The sequence below is a fragment of the Micromys minutus genome (assembly GCF_963924665.1).
Source record: "Micromys minutus genome assembly, chromosome: 3".
In the NCBI taxonomy this organism is placed as follows: domain Eukaryota; kingdom Metazoa; phylum Chordata; class Mammalia; order Rodentia; family Muridae; genus Micromys; species Micromys minutus.
This window is the reverse complement of record NC_137972.1, coordinates 80,103,425-80,124,283: the sequence shown is the minus strand read 5'-3', so window position 1 is coordinate 80,124,283 and position 20,859 is coordinate 80,103,425. Positions and strand designations below refer to the sequence as shown.

Genomic DNA, 20,859 nt, shown 5'->3' with positions numbered 1-20,859 from the left:
GGTCAGCCTGTTCTAGGGTAAACATCTACACTAGGGTACTCTCCTTCCTGTCATGGCCAGCCTGTTCTAGGGTAAACATCTATACTAGGGCACACAAAGAGAATAGGAATGAATATTCAAGAGTAAAATTTGAGCTACTTACTGACAAAGTACTTATCAACTTCAAATGCATATTCACTCACTCACTCAGAAAACAAACAGACAAATAAATAAACAGCCTCACTATATGAGAGATGAAGACAGTTAGAAATGGTGTGGTCAACACATCCTGCTTGTTGAGACTCCTTCAGTCTTAGCATAGGAAATCCCATGTCACTGGGCATACTGGTGCACACCTTTACTCCTAGCACTAAGGAATCAGAGGTAGGTAGATCTTTGTGAATTCAAGACTAGGCCATCCAAAACTACATAGTTTGACCCTATGTTCCAAAAAAAAAAAAAAAAAAAAAAAAAAAAGGCCCATGTCTGCTGTACATCTGATGGCCCTAGGCAAGCAAGCTAGGACATCTGGTTGACCTTGTAACAAAGGACTATATCCCAGGGTCTTTTTTTTTTTTTTTTGGTTTGGTTTGGTTTGGTTTGCCTTGACAGTATGGTTGTGATAACAATTCTCTGAACCATGAGTATAAGTGATTTTCAGGTGCAGCGACCTCAGCTAAGGCTGCCCATCCACATCCTGTCCCAAGAGCGATGGGTGGCTTGAGTGTCTCATCTTCAAGCTTCCCAGGTAATTATGCTCTGACGGGCTAAGGGCTAAGTAATAAGTGCATCGGGACACCAAAGAGCCTCTTAGAGCATCTATGAAAATATTTGTACAGCTCTTAGAATGGATAAAATCAGGTCAATGAAATAAAGACTCTTGGCAATTAATTTATCCTCTGAAAAGGACAGAGCTTTAGTGTTCAGTAGAGGATGGAAGGATTTAAGTCTGATCTGGAATGTGGGTGAACATGAGGGAACTAAGTGAAATTTAAGCCCAAAATAATGAAATTCTTTTCAGATTTTTAAATTTTTTTTAAAGACGGGAAAAGCTAACACATTCCATTTGCTGGACACTTTAATAAAGTGAGGTTTATGTTGTTGATTCCAAAGAACAGTCACACACACACACACACACACACACACACGAAATCGAACCTCTTAGGCTCATATGGGGAAGTCCAAAAGAGGCACAAGAGAAACAAAAAGCATACATGGGGGTGGAGTCTGACATGTGATTGGGTATTGGGATCTAGAGATCTAAGCAGACAGCATAAGGGCCACCCCAGGATAGAGGAGCCCTAAATTATATGAAATCAGATTGTTTTTAACTTAAAATGTTCAAGCACCATTTTAAAGCAAGCAAGCACGGGTATTTTCTATTGAGCACGTGATGGGGCTGCACACCCTTCCTAAGCACACACATGCCTAGTACCTAGCAGTCTCCATGCATACAAGTGACATGGAGCATTCGGTGCTGGGTGCTGTTGGGATGTCATGTCCTCATGTCACACAGTGCTGGGCTGGGAACGGCCAAGGACAAGACCTGCATCAGGCACTGCCTCACAGCAGTTTCTGAAGAACTGGTGTTGGGATTTCCAGACATGAGACCTTAGCCCTCAGTGGCACTATATATAAGTAGGCATAAACAAAGCCATCCTGCACACGAAAGCCTAGGAAGACAGCTCTTGCAGAGCAGAGCCAGCGAGGGAGCAGCGGAGCTGTGCCTGGCTCTCATTTCAAGCACTCCACTAGAATGTGAACCATAATGAAGCCTCTCATGTAAACACCTGGCCGGCTACATTTACAGTTGCCTTGGGAGTGTAGAGACTCATTAACAACAACATTTAAAAGTTTTCTATATTAACTCCCCATATATGAGCTGTACAGGTTGCAGACCTAGGAGTGGCTAGCCCAGGGTTTGCAGGCTGGTATAGAGGTGGCAGGCTAGCCCTGGCTTTGGCACTGGTACTACAAAGAAAGGGTCTTATAAAACACAACCAGGAGGAAAACTGCAAGAGAGTGGAGATTTCTAGATGAAGTCCTCCATTCTTCTGATAGCGAAAAGAACTTCATGTGCTCTACCAGAGACATCTGAGTCAGTGTGGGGGTTGCTGGCAAGGTACTTCTAATTATTTAGACATTCCAGGGCAAAAGTGGCTTTATCTTGCATATTTCTAACAAACACACTAAACATAAAATATAGAACCAGGGTTTTATTTGTGGTGGGTAAAAGGAAAACAGATTTTTTTTAGGAGGAGAGTGTAAGTGACAATACAGAAGGGGGTTGAGGAGCCGGAGTGGTAAAGAGCACCTGCTGTTCTCCCAGAGGACCTGAGTCCAGTTCCCAGCACCCTCCCTGGGGCTTTTAAATGCCTGTAACTTCAGCTCTAAGGGCTGATGGCCTCTTTTGGCCTCTGTCGGGTACCTGTACACAACTGCCATACCTTCACATAGATACACAGACAGACAGATACACAGACACACACACACACACACACACACACACACATCATACACATTCAGATTATGAACTCTCTAATAAGAATCAATATTGTGTGAGAGAAAGATGAAAAGCAGTTTCTCTCGGCCTTATCAGGAATACTTAGGAAGAGAATGAGCTGTGTAGGAGGAACAGAGTAGCCACCGTCTAAGTCACGATAAAATCAATTTTCAAAAATGCCTCTAGAAAATGCCTACAATGTAAACACCTTTAGTGACTTAAGAGCCCCCACACCCCTCACTCCCAGCCAACAGTTAAGTCCAAAGAAGGAGATCCTCTAATGTTTAGAGGCAGCAATCAGATGACCATGGCAAGGGACTAAAGCCACAGGTTAACTAGGGTTGAGAGTGATTCAGTGGCTGCTCAGGGCCTGAGCTCTGGTGAGGGAGAGCAATGGGGAAAACCAGCAGTGACCTAAGATGATCTCCTGAAGGGCCACCAGGCTTCGGCTCTTCACTTTTGACTGTGATGAGGCTTCCCTGAAGCTGTGTTCCCAGAGGACATGAGGGTGCAGGAATGTTTTGGCATGGTGCAGGAATGGATGTGAACCTCACGTCAAGTTTCGGGCGTTTCTCAAACAATAACACTCAGTTCTAGGTAACACAGGTTAACAGCTGGCGGCAGGAGAAAGCTATCCTATTTTTGTCTCTGAGGAAGCCATACACATGGCTAGAGCCCTGTCACATTGCCTTCCCTGACTAGATCTGAAAGGGGAACCTAGATGTCTCTTACATCCAGTGAAGATAGCAACTCTACTGCAGGCTTGTCTGTTAGTCTGGCATGCTTCCCCTAAATGCCTTCATCTTTAGCTACAACATGGCTCGCACAGACATGTCCACTAGTAAGTGAAAAGGCACAGCCTGGCTTCCCATGGGGAATGCTCACACCGAAACAATAAGTACCACCTGCTGCCTATGTTCACCTTCCAACCTGCACCTGCCAGCAGAGACCAGCCAGGGCCCCAGGGAGAGCCTGGGGACAATTATGCATCTGGGGCTGCCCCGACTAATTTAAGATCAGAAAACGCATTTAACAAAACACATCGTCTTCAAGAGACAGGTCAGGGCCTTCTTGACAGACAGCTCTGTCAGTGCTAAAGGGACAACTACACATCTCCCACCCCACCCCGTGTCACTGAACCAACTGGAGCTAGTGCGGTTCTCTCGGTTTCTCTTGGCTAACACAGAGGGCATTTGCCAAATCAAAACATCTCTCACCTATACTTCTTATTTGAAAAATAAAAGACAGAATGAACCAGACTTAAGGCTAAGAAGCCCCAGGAGTCCTGCTGGGCATGTGACACACTTTATCTGGGGTACATGTCCTCCAGCAGAGAGATGGAGGTGCCATGAATTCTCACGAAAGCTGATGAGAGGCACCCAGTGGGAACAGGAGTTGTCTGTTGGAGACAGGAGAAGGGAGTGGGTACATTAAGAAAGGGTTTTCTTTTTTGGAATCTGATACAGTTTATGATTTTGTTATGAGAGTTATTTTTGGTTATTTAGTTATTTAGTTATATAAGGGAGGTGGCTCAGTGGGTAAAGGGCCTGCCATGCAAGCCTAAGGACTTGAGTCTGGATCCCCTACATCCAAATAAAAGCCAAGCCATGGAAACAGCCATAACTCACCGGGGGCAGGGAGGAGGGGCTGTGCAGTGAGGAACAAGGACAAGTGGACTCTAACGACCATTAGCCAAGCAGCTGAGTGAAGTGACAAACTCCAGACTCAGCAGACACCCGGTTTCAAACACTGAAGGTGGAGAGTGACCAAGGAAGAACTGGATGTTGACATTTGGCCTACACACACACACACACACACACACACACACACACACACACTTCTCTCACACACTCATCCCACAACAGTAGAAGACAAGAGATCTGGAGCAGCCAGAAGACAGCAGTCTCTTGGGCAGGCCGTTCCTGGGCTATGAGAGAGTGTTGTGAGAGATGAGGATGGACAAGTGCGTTTGGGCTTGAGTGCTGACTGGCTTGAGGAAGCCAACCCAAGTGCTATTATGACAACTGGGTGGGTCAGAGGCAGGTGGGACACCCCTGTAAAAGCTCAAGGGAGTGGCAGTTATATGGCCTAACATGCAGGTTCTATGCTATAGACTTAGGGTCTGTATACTTTATGATATGCAGATGATTACCCCTAGAGTACTAAAAAGGGAGACAGTGCCTGCTTGATCCAGTGCCTGCTTGATCCACAGCAGGGGTCAGAGAGGACAGGTGAAGCCTCCACCTCCCCAGCCACTAAAATAACTTTTATAACAAAATCTTAAACTGCAGCAGAGTCTAAGAAACCTTCCCTAGCTTACCCAGTCCCCTTAGACACAATGGACCCTCCTCCCATCTCCAGCATATCCTTCTATTTCCATTCCCCTGAGACTGTGGGCAGGGGTGCCAGGGCCACAGGAGGTTCATGTTAAAGAGTGAGAAAGAAAGTCTGCCTGGTCTACTGAAACAGAAGGAAGTATGCTCAGAGGGGCTACACTTTGTCTGGCTTCCCTGGACCTAGGCTTGAACCCTAGTTTACATTTCTCTATATCACTGTAATCTGAACACTTAGAAGGATCATGCAAGATAGTGATCAAGAGGACAACATTAGGTTCAAGGCCAGCGTGAGCTGCTAGTACCAGACCCAGGCTCATAAACTGAAGATTTAGCTCAATGATAGACAAGAAAAACCCACAAGGCAGAGGATACGTAATAGCACAGCAGAGCCATGGTTAGAACAAGTTACCATTTGGGGTAAGATGTATTCAGCTCAGTGCAATGGTAGAGGACTTGCCTAGCACATAATAGGCCTTTGGGTCAATTCCAATTCCCTGCAAAACACACACACACACACACACACACACACACACAGAGAGAGAGAGAGAGAGAGAGAGAGAGAGAGAGAGAGAGACAGACAGACAGACAGACAGACAGAGACAGAGAGAAATTATACCACCCTGATTTAGTTGAGAGCAAATATATACAGAAAACCCCAGGGATGCTCACTAACAGCAGTTAGATTAGAAGAGTTATGGATGTTTTTATGTGTGCTTTGTTTTCTGAATTTTTTTATTCTGAAGAACATGGAGATCTATATCACCCTCCAGAGCCTTCTCATTGTTCCTCGCTGAGCTTTGGTCTGCTTGTTTCACTAAAAGCAAACACTTGTTGAACTGCTAGGTAAACATTGGCAGTTGCTAAGTGAATAGGAGATGAGCCATCCCAGCAGCAGCCCTCCTCCAAACAGCACAGGGTCTGTGATGCACCTTCAGGTCAATTGTTTAAATCAGACTTAAAAGCTGACTCTAAAGAGTTCGCCTTTCACCTGCTTCTTTCCTATCTGGGCAAGAGGCTCTGTGTGGGTTTGCGTGATTAGTCACCAGCAGCTGTCTGAGTCAGGCTTCTGGGCGATGCTGGCATTCACTGTGAGCCAGCCACCTGAACCTCCCGGCAGAGGTGGAGCCTTGAGATGACTTCCTCCTAGGAAAAAACCTTCAAAGTCCCAGGAGAAGATTTTTGGTTTTTTTTTAAAACCCACAATAGCCATTCCCTCCCCTCCCTCAGCTTCAAACACAGTGAAGCTATTCCAGAAATGTGGCTCAGAGAAAGATTATCAGGGAATGGCAGCTTCCACCAGAAAGATTAGAAATAGACATGCTGGAACTGAAGGCCACCTGGTGGGGGAAACCCTTCCCTGGGCTAGCCTCTTGCTGTTCTGCACTCTTTCCTTTACCCTGAGATCACCCCTTGTCCACTTCTCCTCAGGGACAAAAGACCCACTGTCAACTCTGTTAGCCTGGCTTAGTGCCATACCTGGTTTCCCAGTCTTTAAAAATGACAGGAAAAAAAGTTTGGCCTCCATGTCATTGAGAGGATCTAATGGCAGAACATATCTGAGAGGTGTTGAATGTTGCACATGGACAAAACTGTATGAGAACAGTTTGCCAAAATGACATGAACACAGACCAGAATGTATTCGGAAAGAAGGCAATGAGTAAAAAAGAAAAAACAAAACAAACAAACAAACAAAACCTCCAAATTTACGGGAAGCAGAATCCCTTGGTCCCAAATCATTTGTCACATTTAAGTTAGAGGGAGTTTGTGTGTTTGGAATCCCACTCCTTAAACAATGTTCCAACCTGCTCTGGGGGGATGCACCTGTAACTGAAGAGAAAGGTCTTGGAAGTGCATGCTTCCTGGAGAACCTGTCTTCCACCTCTACCTTTTCAAGCCAAGCTAACTCCTAAACAAATATCAGCCCTGCCTTTAACCTAGGCATCCTGCACCCTCCTAAAGCAAGCTGTGCTGGAAGAAGGCCTGGGCATTGATCAGCAAATAGGGAACTCTGTGCTGATGCCATGGCTGAGGCCCCGAAAGAATGGAGTGTGGCCGTTCTACCACACCAGGAGTCAGTCACCTCAATAACAGTCTCGAGGTCAACACCACAAGCTCGTGCAGGAGTATGAGCCAGGAAAGCCAAGGGAGACTGAAGGACTTCAAGTGTTTGGCTTAATTTTAAAAGAAAGATAAGCTACAGAGGTAAGATCTGCCGGAAGCGGCTTTATTTATGCCTTGTACAAACAGGACAGAATCAATCCCTGATAGTATCTTTCTGGAGCCTGAGCAAGGGCAAAGCTCCCATGGCTCCTCCCTCTAATCTAGCTGTTCCCAACCTGTGGTCACCACCCCTTTGGCAAACCTCAATTTCTGAAAATATTTACACTACGATTTGTAACAGTAGCAAAATCACTGTTATAAAGTACAAATGAAATAATTGTATGGTTGGGAAGGTAGAAATCAATGCTGAGTACAAACTCATCTTTGTACTCAGATAGATTTATAGGGTTTTAAATACTTTGGAGTTATGGTTTTGAAAGGGAAGAGACCCCCGCTTTCCAGACTCATTTATTTAGACAGTCGGGTCTCCAGGTAGTGGTGCTGTTCTGGTGGGGTGTGGAACCTTTTGGATATGAGGTCTGGATGGCAGATTTAGGGATGCTGAGGTACTTTGACCCCAGGCTCTGGCTTCCTGACAGCAGACACCAGGAACCTCACACTACTGCTCCATCTGTAAGCTGTCCCCACACCCAAGGCCTTCATCACCAGGACGGACTGCAGTCTCTCAACTGTAGGGCCAAGTCAGACCTTTTCCCTAAGTTCCTCCCAGTCACGTATTGGTGATGAGAAAATTAACTAATGAATTTGGTCTTCTTTCCTTCCCTTCTTCCTTCTTTCCCTCCTTCTTCCCTTCCTTCCTTCCTTCCCCACCTCATCCCTCAAGAAAGGGTTTCTCTGTGTAGCCATGGCTGCCCTGGAGCATACTCTAGAGACCAGGCTGGCCTTGGGGATCAAAGGCGTGGTCCACTACCTCCCAGAATAAATTTGGTTTTCCAAAGCTCTCTACAAATGAGATGAATGAGGAACAGTGTCTGAAAGTATGTGTAAATGTCACCAACTAGTCCAAATTAGGGAGTTACTCAAATGAAACCTAGGAGAAAGAGTCAAAACAAAGTGAAATGCTGGACAATTTTCAGAACACGGTTACAGGGTAGACTTTAACTGTCAATATTGTGTAATGAGAACACCATATCCTTAGTGATGGTTCCTGCTGTATGAAGCCTGCTGTGATGGGCAGGGTAGTTTTAAAAACAAGTATGATGACACTTATGTTACACACTTTTGCATGAGTATTAAGAAACATTCCTCAGATCTAAAGCCAGGGCATCATAGCTATGGCTATAAGATACTGTGCTGGGCCACCCCTAAGACACTGCTGGACCACCCCTAAGACACTGCACTGGACCACCCCTAAGACACTGCACTGGACCACCCCTAAGACACTGCACTGGACCACCCCTAAGACACTGTGGTGGACCACCCCTAAGACACTGCACTGGACCACCCCTAAGACACTGCTGGACCACCCCTAAGACACTGCACTGGACCACCCCTAAGACACTGCACTGGACCACCCCTAAGACACTGCACTGGACCACCCCTAAGACACTGCACTGGACCACCCCTAAGACACTGCACTGGACCACCCCTAAGACACTGCACTGGACCACCCCTAAGACACTGCACTGGACCACCCCTAAGACACTGCACTGGACCACCCCTAAGACACTGCACTGGACCACCCCTAAGACACTGCACTGGACCACCCCTAAGACACTGCACTGGACCACCCCTAAGACACTGCACTGGACCACCCCTAAGACACTGCACTGGACCACCCCTAAGACACTGCACTGGACCACCCCAAGACACTGCTGGACCACCCCTAAGACACTGCACTGGACCACCCCTAAGACACTGCACTGGACCACCCCTAAGACACTGCACTGGACCACCCCTAAGACACTGCTGGACCACCCCTAAGACACTGCACTGGACCACCCCAAGACACTGCTGGACCACCCCTAAGACACTGTGCTGGACCACCCCTAAGACACTGTGGTGGACCACCCCTAAGACACTGTGCTGGACCACCCCTAAGACACTGTGGTGGACCACCCCTAAGACACTGCTGGACCACCCCTAAGACACTGTGGTGGACCACCCCTAAGACACTGCTGGACCACCCCTAAGACACTGTGGTGGACCACCCCTAAGACACTGTGCTGGACCACCCCTAAGGCACTGTGCTGGGCCACCTCTAAGGCACTGTGGTGGACCACCCCTAAGGCACTGTGCTGGGCCACCTCTAAGACACTGTGCTGGTCCTCTGTCTTGGGTACTAGCCTCTGAAAAATCAACCAAATGGCCAGAGTGTGGAAATCAAACAATCTCACACCCCTCTGTCCTGTCTGCTCAAAGAGACAATCATGTGCTTAAAGTTACTGACTCCCCAAAAGAGAGTGGACTGGGAGGTTTCTTCTCTTCCCATCAAGAGTTAGAGACTTGCTAGACTCATGTTAAGCAGACACAGTTTAAGGAGGACACCTCAGCCATAAGCCCTTGAGGCTCAGTGGGGTGAATGGAGCAAGCTATGAGACACACAAAGGGATACAGGGAGTTGATCAACTAAAAAGAGGGCATGCTTCTCAAAGGAAGACCCAGTTAAGCTGAGTCAGTGGGAAATTTACCACTGCCTCTCTTGGAGACAGGCTGTGAGTTCCAATGGATCACAGCTTCCTTACGTCTCCTGCTTCCCTTTCTCAGAGGCATTGCCACCTGCCACTAGCCTCCAAAATTTGGGTGTGGCCCATAGGGATCAGAGGGAGCACCCCCTTCAAGTGTGTTCTTTTGGTTAGTGCTCTAGACATTCTTTAGGGTCCAGGGGATAAAGAAGGCCCTATGGCAAGACCCTTATGATTCTCAATGATAACTCTGGATGAGGATGGCTTCTCTGTCCTCAGAGTGACAAGAGTTAAAATATCCTCCAAGGTTTCGTATCTACCTAAAAATGTCTACTGTTTTCTGCAAAGTCCTTGTCATGGATGATGATGATGACGACACCATGCTGTGAAGGACAGAATGTTTCCAGGCAACAAGGATAGGATTCTTTCTTCCACTGTTCATTATTTAAACACTAGCCAGCTACCAAGACTGCTTTTAACACCAAAGTGGCCATTTCTCATCTGTGCCTTACAGATACACTATGAGCTCCATTTCGTTGTTTTGTTTTCCTGCTGGCATGTCTTGCAGTGCTGAGACTAGAACCACGGGTACCAAGTGAGTCCTCTCCCACTCATCGACACAGCCTTAGGCTGAGAAGGTTCTGAACACCACACAAAGCCATGTCAAACAGCAGGTGGGGACAGGCAGGGCAGGGAACTCACTCTTTGGTCAGAAGAGGACAGGATTTGAGCAGGAAACGCGAGAGCCCAGAGTCCTGGAAGTAGAGGTCAGGAGGGGCAGTGGGGCTCTTCAGGTTCAAACACCGAACAATGACGTAGAGAACAGCAGCTACGGCAGCCAGCTTCACCCCGTCAAACACGGCGGGGAGCTCGGGGGTCTCCAGCATGGCATTCATCTTGATCTAGAAGACAAAGACACAGGTCTGGGTTCACAAACAACGCCAGGGCATGAAGGGTGGAGCCACCTCAGTGCAGAGGCGTGACCCACAGGGTGCGTGTTCCACAGGTTCAATCATTGCCAGGCAGCACCAACGTCCAGCCAGTACCCATCACCACAACAGCAGCTCTAAAGTGCTGACTGAGGAGGGTACTGTGTGTAGACTTTAATGGCACCTGGAGCACCAGGTGTGTCAGGTGTTCTTTCCAGCCTTGGAGAGCCACATAGGACTGTGGGAGCCACCAGGCAAAGCTGTACTGTGTGCTGGCCCACGTCTCTATTTTCAGAGCGGAGCGAGAGAAAGCTGCCTTAGCCACGCTCATCCATTTGTTGCGTTGAGCCTTGGCTCGGGCCATAGTGGTCCTGGCTCCCACGGCTTTCAGGCAATGAGAAATGGAGCCAATCGATTAAAACAATGTTTTTCTTCCTTCCAGGAGGTATCTAAGTGCAGCTATCGGTCAAGAGTCGGGCCAAGGACAGACCGAATTCAACCACTAGACCAAAAATTTAAAATTACAATACAGAAAATGCTTATGTATATCTAACTTCCCCCAAACTGTCTTAATATTCCACATTTTGAGGTAATTCTCTTGTATACAAAGCATCCACACACTACTTCAGACACATAGAACCAAACATCAACCACATCACCTAGTACTTTCCTTGCTGCTCTATATAATATCAGGACATCAGCTGTGGCCTTAAGAATTAGGCTAACTAGCCAGGCATGGTGATATACCTAGATCAGGAGTTCAAGGCCAGACTAAGGTATATGACACCCTGTCTCACAGTGAAATGTCGGGGGGGGGGGACGGGGAGGCTAGCACAAAACTAACACAAAAAAATGCAATTCTCATAGCTCCAGTAACTATGGTAACAGCTTTCCCTGAAATGATTTCAACTAGCCGCTGCTAAAAACAGTTACGAGAACCCTGGTAGCCAAAGATGGAGACAAAATAGGTAGGGTGAAAAAAAAAATCTCCAAAGTGTGCATAACAGACTGAAGTCTCCTGAGACCTAAAGAAAGACCAGGGAGCCTTGGAGACTCCTCAAGATGACACAGACACAGGATTAAAAACATTTTGGGAAATCTCTGGCAAGGTCTCCAACTTCATGAAAAACAAATCAGAGGTCACAGCCTCTTACACAGCCTTCTGTAAACTTCTCAGAGGGCCAGCAAGATGGTTCAGTGGGGAAAGGTGCTTGCTGCCAAGTCTGAAAGGAAAAGCAGAAGCAAGCAATCTACCAGAGATTCCAAAGCTTCACTGACTTCGTGCTGGAGACATGGAAGTAACCTTTACATGTTTCTCTGTCCTTGCGGGAGGGAGAACTGAGGCTGTCCATGCTGGTCTATCCCAGTCTCCCTGCTGCTCAGCTGGTCTATCCCAGTCTCCCTGCTGCTCAAGTCTAGCACTCATCAAAAGCGCCTTCCCTCCCAACAACCAGGCATTGTCTGCTTTAATCCATGGGAGGTGAAGCCAAGCCAAGATGGGTCTCTGCGGTACACACCTGTGTCGTTTATCCCTCTCACGGAGAATGTGGGCTTTCCCTGAAGAGATGCACAGGTGGGCCAGTCAGATCTGATCTTGTATTCAAATTAACCTAAAAGCTGAAAAGAATTGGATTTAGGTGAGGTTTGATTTTTTTGAAGATTTATTTATTTATTATAAAGACACTATAGCTGTCTTCAGACACACCAGAAGAGGGCATCAGATCCCATTAAGGATGGTTGTGAGCCATCATGTGGTTCCTGGGAACTGAATTCAGGACCTCTGGAAGAGCAGTCAGTGCTCTTAACAGCTGAGTCATCTCTGCAGACCTTAGGTGAGGTTTTAAAGGAGGAAAAAGAACCCTTTCTTTTCGTTGTTTGGAGACAGGGTCTCCATAGCAGCCCTGATGGGTGTCGAACTCATGACACTCTTCTTGCCTGCATCCTCCCAAGCGCTGGCATTAGGGCATGTGCCACCATGCCTGGCCAAGAACCTATTTTAATGGAAACATAAACAGTCCACCTTTCCTTCTCTGCACTTAAAGTCTTTAGGGGAAAGGGCAATTTCTTTAATTAACGTGTCTGCTGTGGTCCATGGTCTTGGATGTTCTCACAAACTGGCTGTGAGAACTGTCCACCAGACCTGGAGCTCTCACTGGCGCCGGAGACAGGTTTCTCCTGACTACAGCAAACTCGAGCTGCTTTTCCCCTTGATCCCACAAACATGCTCTTCAGCAGTGGTGACAGGACAAGTGTCACGGCTCTGACCAGTAACCTAACTGAGAAGGCTATAAAGTGAGACAACACAGCAAATGAGTCATGATCTTTCTTCCAGACGGAGAGTCATGGCGGGGACACAGGCACCAAGGAAAGGAGAAGGCACAAAAACAAGGCTCCGAAATTACAAAAACTGCAAGCAACTCTGCACAAAGCCCCGTTCTTCACAGATACTAATTCATTTACTCCTTCCTATGCCCTATCAGACAGACGCCAGGATCGCCCCATTTTATAGGCGGGGAACTGATGCCTACAAAGATTATGTTATCCCAATGCCACAAGGCTGCGGAGAGAAAAGGCCAATGCCCATGCCTGACTCTAGAGACCTTCCTGGCCACAACACAGTGTGACTTGAAAGCCAGAAAGACACAGAGAGGAGCAAACAAAGACATAAGCAGCATGAAGGTCAAACAGAAGACTCTAGAGGCTGACCCCGAGTGACCAGTGTACCAGAAGATCTGGGTTCAAGCTCCATCTGTTTCTGATTCATCACACTTCGATGACTTAAGAAGATGAAAGGCTGGTAAGGGAGAGGCTCACGGAGCTTCACGGAGCTCCTGCTCTACCTCAAATCTGTATGAGCTCTCCACAGTCTGAATGAGCCCCAGGGGCCAGGGCACAGTGAGGTAGGAATTGTAGAGCAGTGTCTCTAGCCACATCACAGGCCACCTGAGCTCACCAGTCCCAAAGCCTCAGCCGCATGATGAAAACAAGGGCTCAGCCCAGACTCAAGATCTAAGCTGCCGGCCCTGGTGTTAGCTTTGCCTGGCTTTGGCAGTGGTGGTGAGACCTAGGTCACCTGTCTCAGGATTTCTTTTATGTAAAGAATAGTTTACACCACCGTTATTTAATGATGCTTTTACTATACAATTTCCAATGACATATGGAAATACTATATAACCTACATCTCTGTGATGATAGAGGCATCAACAGCTAGGTGCAAGATGCTTCGATTGCTACTTCCCAGAGTGTTTTAATTTATTTTCAAAGTTCACAATGACTTTTAACTATTTTTGTTGCTAGAGAAAAAGCTTTAAGAGCTAGGGTAGAACTCAATGGTAGAACACTACTAAAACATGCAAGGTGTTAAGATTCAATGCTTGGTACCACAAGGAAGAAAGGAGGGAAGGAGGGAGTGTAGAAGAGAGGAAGGGAGGGTAGGAAGGAGGGCTGGTTTTAAGATAGCAACTAACAAAATATGAAAAAGTTAAAATCTAATACGAGGAAAATAAACACACCAACAAACACACAACAGCTATGTGTGTAGTTTAGCTAGATTGACTCTGAGTTTTCTGCCCACCAGAGGAGAGAGAGAACCCCAGTCAGAGTGGAAAGAGTTAATAAGAGAGCAGTCTTATCCCTTAGATGCTTGATACACGCTCAGTGAGAGGAGGGCTTTTCTGGCACATAGTTATTTTAAAGACTTGCAGGACTTTCTAGAGGGGACTTAGATTGACAGACTGTCCTCCTACAACTTTTTTTTTTTTAAATAGTAAATGCAGCAAAGAATTAATTTCTTCAACCCTTGAAAAATGCCAGGGTTTTAAAATTCAATCTAAGGCAAGCGATTCCATGGATGGTTTATGATTTTTATGGCCTACATTTACAGCTTTGTCCCAAGGCTGGAGACTGAGGGTCTTGGGCATCAAGCCAGTTCTGCATGCTCCAAGGGAGTGAGTGCACCCTTAAGTCCTCGCAGGCTTGAATAGCAGAGCACTTACTGAGTGCCTAGCATGACCAGAACCACAGTAAGTACCATTTGCAAACAACCAGAGGGAGGAAAGCTTTAGTCTGTCTACCTTAGGGTCTTGGATATGAGAACCATTAAGCAAGGAACCTGGAACTGCCGTATCCAGAACTGGGCCTCAGAGCATCAAGTCCAGGGTTTCTGAAGCGTGTGTATGAGTGTATAGTAAACACTTACCAACCTACCTACTCACCATCACTCTATTTAGGTATTAAACTAGGAATTATCAGACAATTCCCAAAACAAAACTCTTCATATCCATTTTAACCCATCTTATTTATGATGATTACTTTCTCCTTTTTTTCTTCTTTCTGACCTGCCGCTTAATATTAAATATTCTGAACTTTGTCTGGACATTTTGAGCTTAGACTCTACCATACCACCTTGAATGTGCTGGATTTCATCTGATCTTGGAAGTGAAGCAAGAGCAGGCCTGGCCATTACTCAGATGGAGGACAAACCAAACTCAATGCCTTGAACTATTTGGAATGCTCCCCACCTCCATTTCTTAGGCAGATGAAATCCAGATGAAATAAGCCCTAAGCAGTCTTATGGGAGAATGACCCAGAAGGGCTGGTGGGCTGGCTTTGTGAAGCAAGCAAGCCAGCCTTCCCCCACCTCTACCTGTCTCTGTCTCCTGCTTCCAAGGAGCTGGGTTTCCCACATATCCGTGTCATCTGTTCCTCTGTGGGTTACTATAATCCAGTCCGGCTAGTTTATGAGTAAATTTAGGTCCTGCAACTGATAGTTAGTATTCTATTTGTCATGTACATATCACAAAAGAAAAGTGGAGGGAGCTGCTAAATGCCCAGCATCTGGTCATTAAGGGAGCTCGCAGCATTGCTGCAGGGCTCTAAGACGTGCTTGGCTGGTCTTTCCTCCCCTGCAGAAAGGCTGGGCTGTGCCTCCCACGCTTCCCACTGCTCACCCGTGGCCAAGAGTATCACTTAGGATGGAGGCCCCTGCATTGGCAGAGGTCCTGAGACCTGGACCTAGAACCTGTTCTGCCAGGTCACCTTGGAAAAGTCACTTAGCTTTTCGGGGCCCTAAGGGTCTCAGTTATAAAACAAAACAAAACAAAACAAAACAAAACAAAACAAAACAAAAAAAACCAAAACAAAACAAAAAAACAAAACAAAACAAGAGACTTGGATTAGAAGTAATAACACTGAAGGTCTCTTTCAGTTTGAAATGTCTGAGATCCAGGGGACATGATTGCAGCCCTTGGTTAAAACACATGGGGAAGGGGAAAGAGCAGCCCCTGCCTTCCTGCCTCACACAACACACAATAAACTCCACAGACCTGGAGGCCTTTGCTCTTCAGGTCAATTATAATTTCAACTGCGTCATTTATACTAATAACTCCATTATTTTACTACAGAGCGTCTCAAAATATCGGCTATTACCATAATGGCTACTAAATTCTCTCCCCTTTCATCTCTCTAAGCGTAATCTGACACACAGAAATCACACAAAGGACACCGGGCCACGGAGCACAAGGGTCCATCAGTGAAAGAGCTGATTACCTGCGTGGACTTCCTCCAGCAAGATTAAAGTCAATCCCAGGGCATTCTCTTCCAGAGTCCTCTACTGAGAAACGCTATCACTCAGTAATAGACAAAGATATAAAGTTCCCCAAAGGGCTCCTGATGCACGCCCAGAGTCCCATGACTCGGGATATGGAAGCAGGACAAGGGGAAGATACCAGGCTAGCTTGGCTTGGAGCACAATGAGATGCTTCAAGCTATGTTGCTCCTTGTTTTATAGTAACTTCCTTCTGATATTCCCACCATGTCCTGCAAAAAGTCCCTTCTGCTGAAGCCAAGCCCACCCTCTATACTTACCTCCCCTTGCAGGAAGGTCCACGCCTCTCCCCAACCAGACCCGTAACTCTAGCCTAGCACACAGATGGTGTTAGGGTGTCAACAAACAACACTCTGCCACAACAGTATGGCCTATGTCCACTCCATTCCATCCTGATGTGGCAACAAAACAAAACAATCCACCCTAGTGTGGGCAGCACAACACCTTTGAAGAGAAAGTGAGGAGGAAAAAAGCCAGTTTCTGCCATTTCACTGAGAAGAAAGGGCTACCATTCGTCACAGAGAATAAGCGCTAAGTCCAGAAGAAGATGGCCAGGAGAAAGCCCAGTGTCCATTTCTGAGATGTCTTCGCACCTGGAGGTATTCACTACTTGTGTATGTCCCTTCTCTATTACTGTGATAAAATGCCATGAGCAAGAGGTTTGGGTTTATTGTTCTAGAAAGCTAGTGTCCATGGTGTGCTTGGGGGGGGGGGGGAACAGGAAGCTGAGGACTCACATCTTGAACAGCAAGCAGGAAGCAGAAACTGAACGAGATTTGCTCCAGGCTTTAAGACTTCAGAGCCCACTCCTAATGACACTTCTCCTAACAATGCCACACCTCCTAAACCTTCCCAAACAGTGCCATTAACTGGACCAAATATTCAAACATCTGAGCCTGTGGGGGGAGGGGGCACATTTCTATCTCTATCCAACCCATCACACCTTCATAGCCAGGAGATGTTCACAGGAACATCCAAGAGGTTCTGAGATTTGGCCTCATCTACTGAGAACTGGGTCCTACTCCTGGGAGCTCTAATACCCCTGGTGGTTGTGCATCTGAGTCAGCAGCTCAGAGAACAGGTTCATATGACCTACATCTTCTCCCTCAGAGTTTGGGGAGGATAGAGTGATCACTGGTGTGCTCAGGGCTGAGGAACCCTCCTTCTGGACCACCACTACTACAAATTCCCAAGAGAAGCCCTGGCAACTGCACCGATTCTCATTTCAAAAGATGCCAAGAGGCATTTATTTTTGTTTCAGCACTGAGTAACTAGCTGTTTTCCTCCAGTAACTGCTTCTGCTGCTGCTATTGCCACTGACTCGTGGGGCCACCCAGGCAGATCAGAGCAGGTTTCCCATGCTGACATTGCTGGAGCAGAGAGGCGGAAAGCTTCAACTAAGAAGACCCCTCACTAGCCAGCTACAGTGGCACATGTACAATCCCAGAACATACACACATGCACGTGCACACGCACACACACACACACACACACACACACACACAGAGGCACACACACTAACTTAGACTGACATCTCTTACAAATTAGATCCTGCAAGATGGACAAGGTCATATATAATTTGATTAAGTAAAAGACATGGCAGACAATTAAATATATTTATGTTAACGTTGCTTCAATTTCATTAAAAATTCAGATTTTTAAATTCCTTTGTGTGTGTGTGTGTAAACTCACACAGCTGATAATGGTTTTTTTTTTTTTTTAACTGTATTCTTCTATAAAGTCATAAGGTCATAAACTGCTGAAGTTTTCAAGGATAGTTTCTGAGCTTCCAGTTGAAAACAAGAGCCAGGGGCTGGAGAGATGTTCAGTGTTTGCGAAGGCCATTTGTTGCTCTTTCTAAGGACTCCAGTTCAGTTCCCAGAACTCACATGGAGGCTCACAATATCTGTGACTCCAGTTCCAAGGCATCTGATGCCTGACTTCTGTGGGTACACGTACACAAAGTACATGCAGGCAAACACTCCTACATCCCCCATGAGACAAAGTTTCTCTGTGTAGCCCTGGCTGTCCTAGAACTTGTTCTGTAGACCAGGCTGACCTCAAACTCAGAGATCCGCCTGCCTCTGCCTCCTGAGTGCTGGGGTCAGCACGTGTGCCACCATTGCCTGGCTCAAAGGGAATTTTTAAGAAAAGCAAGAACATGCTGACTTCACACTGAAATGTCAGGAATGGCTAGTAACCCACCAGCTTTCACAGAAAAAAAGGCTCACCAAACGAACTAAAAATACCTGACAACTGAGTCACCCTGAGCTTTTCATTGGGTATCTGCTAAAGAGAAGCCGGTGACTCCTGCTCGCAAAGAGGCTTGGGAGAAGATGCTGCATCCTGGAGAAGGGTGGAGAAGTGCTGAGAACTTGCCTATCCCCTAAGCAGAAATGTTCTCTACCATAGAGAAGCCAACCCATGCTGAGAAGGAACCAACAAACAAAACAAAAAGCTGGTGGTTTACCTCTGGAGACATCCCAGAATCCTCAAAGAGGACATTTCTAAGAAAATATTTTAATAGAAGATTCGATAGCTCTAACTAGTGTACTTTTTTAAAAATTAAACTCTAATATCAAAGCAAATTCTCAGTTTACCAGACAAACTCCACTTTCTCATTTGCTTCATGGACAAACCACCCCTACCTCCCTTCTTTTCCTCCTTTTTTCTTGACAGAGTCTCATGTACTCCAGGCTGACCCAGAACTTACAGAGCAGCCAGGGTGACCTTGAATTCCCAGTCCTCTGGTCCCCAGCTCTTGAGTGCTAGATTCCAGGCATGAGTCATCCCGCCCAGTTGTGGGGACCAAACTCGGAGCTTCAGGCATGCTAGGCAAGCATTCCACCAGCATAGCTCCATCCCCACACCCAGCTACTAGATTTTCTTTTTTCAGAGAAGGGTACAAGCAGAGAGAACAGGTCTGGATCTACAGCAAAAAGAAAGCCAGGGCATGTTTCACACAGACCTGCGGAGCTTTTAGAAAGGAGGGAACGGGGTTGTGTGTGCAGGTGGGAGTCAGCATGATTATGAAGCTGACAACCTTGCATCTCACTATGGTAAGCATAAAGCAGCAGATCTGCATGGAGATCTGAAGGGTTGGCCAAGTTTCACCTCCCTACAGGGAAAACTGACCAGTCGCATCCTCCCCCGCACCCCCTGGGTGGAACAGAGCTAACTCCCCCCCCCTCAGCTCTGTGGTCCTTATGAATTCTCCCAGCTGTAAGAGCACTTTAGCTCTCCTCAACGCTGTGCCACTGAGCCCTTTAATACAAGGATAGAGAAAATGACAGCTCCTGGATCTTCATTTTCCCAAGACTGAAGGAAGCTCCTGGGGCAAGAGAACACTATGCCCAGCTTTGGAAGGCATGCTTTTCTTCAAGTGGTAAAAGTACTTTGAAAGCTATGAGGAGAAACAAGAGCCTTTGCCAGGCCACGGCGGCAGGCCTGGAGGTCACGTGGCTTCACTGAGCCCAAGTCTCAGACAACAGGTGTGGGCAGCCGATACCAGTAAGTCCAAACCACTGAGTGACACTGAGGTCCCTGGGCTAAAATGAAGGAAGGGGTAGTGTGGGCTGAACAGTAGTGTGGGTTTCTGCGACCAGTCATGTGGATTCAGAGAACTGAAACTTCTAGGGTGCAACCCAGGTGGTAAGACCCAGAAGGTCTGGAGTCTGGATAGCAGAGGAGCAAGGGTCTCATTTACGCCTGCTATATTTCTATCAATGGCGTCTAGAGTTGTTCTCCTGTGAGCGTGCTGTGCAGCTTTGCGTGGGTCTCTTGCCTGAGAGCCCACATGATTAATTCAAACACAGGTTTTAGAATCAGAGGTCCTAGGTTTGAGTCCTGACTCTGCCAAGTAATCTTATGTTAACCATATAAACTTCGAGTTAATTTGTACTTTCTTCTAAAGATAAGAGAGTAAGTCCCTTCCTTTGCACGTTAAAGAGGGAAAGAAGCTGCTGTGTTAAACTGTGGGTTAAAGTCGTTTTGAAGTTGCAAAGCATTTCTGGATACATGAAAGGCCCACGAAACAGTCTGAGCTCCTTAAATCAAAGCTACCTTAATATTTCAGGGCTAGAGAACTGTTGGTTTGAAATCGACAGTAAAGGACTTGTAACACATGTAGTCAGGCATCTGTCTCCGGGCAGCCCTGAGCTTGACTTTATCGGATCTTTGTATGGGGATACCGAACAATCTAGAGAAATAAAAATTCAAAAGGAAGCACACTGGGTTGCTATATTTTGGGGTTTGAGCTAAATGGATTGCTTTGCCAAATAAAGAAATAGAAGTAAGTTCACACCCTCAAATGTTCCCGTCTCCCTATCCCTCCAATACAAACACCCTACTGTTGTTCTGGGCCTCTCTCTCTCTTGCCTCCCACTCCAGAAGCAACATTTCTCAGCCTTTTTAAAGCCGGAGGGCGAGTCCCAGCTGCCACCCTTAGTCTGCCAGCAACTTTCCTCTTTTGACTTTTGTCCAAATCCAGTTTTGCCCACGATGAGCAGCACCTGCTCCAGGTCCCTACACAGCCTTCCGTGGTATTAGCTGCACCAGACAACAATAGGCAGGCCCCTGCAGCAAGGCTCTGGGGCTCTCACTCCGCAGGGCCTTCCTCAAACAGAAGTGTCACCACTTCGGTCAGTGTCCCGGGAGGTGAGAAGCTGCCAGCAAGGGAGGAGATTTCAACAGAAGTAGAGCAAATCCTTCTCCACCACCGGGAAGAGGACATAAGCATTTACCGAAAATGAATCCACCTGCT

General features: G+C 46.8%; 1 protein-coding gene across 1 annotated transcript in view; it reads right to left on the bottom strand.

Annotated features, from left to right (window-relative positions):
- Positions 1 to 20,859, bottom strand: part of ABHD2 (abhydrolase domain containing 2, acylglycerol lipase) — an 83,411-nt gene that overhangs the window by 50,517 nt on the left and 12,035 nt on the right. Inside the window, exons 2-3 of the mRNA XM_080914186.1 lie at positions 12,010 to 12,109; positions 10,266 to 10,465 (exon numbers count right to left, since the gene is read on the bottom strand). Coding sequence (XP_080770312.1) covers positions 10,266 to 10,459 — 194 coding nt within the window. The 5' untranslated portion in view covers positions 10,460 to 10,465; positions 12,010 to 12,109. The remainder of the gene's footprint in view (positions 1 to 10,265; positions 10,466 to 12,009; positions 12,110 to 20,859) is intronic.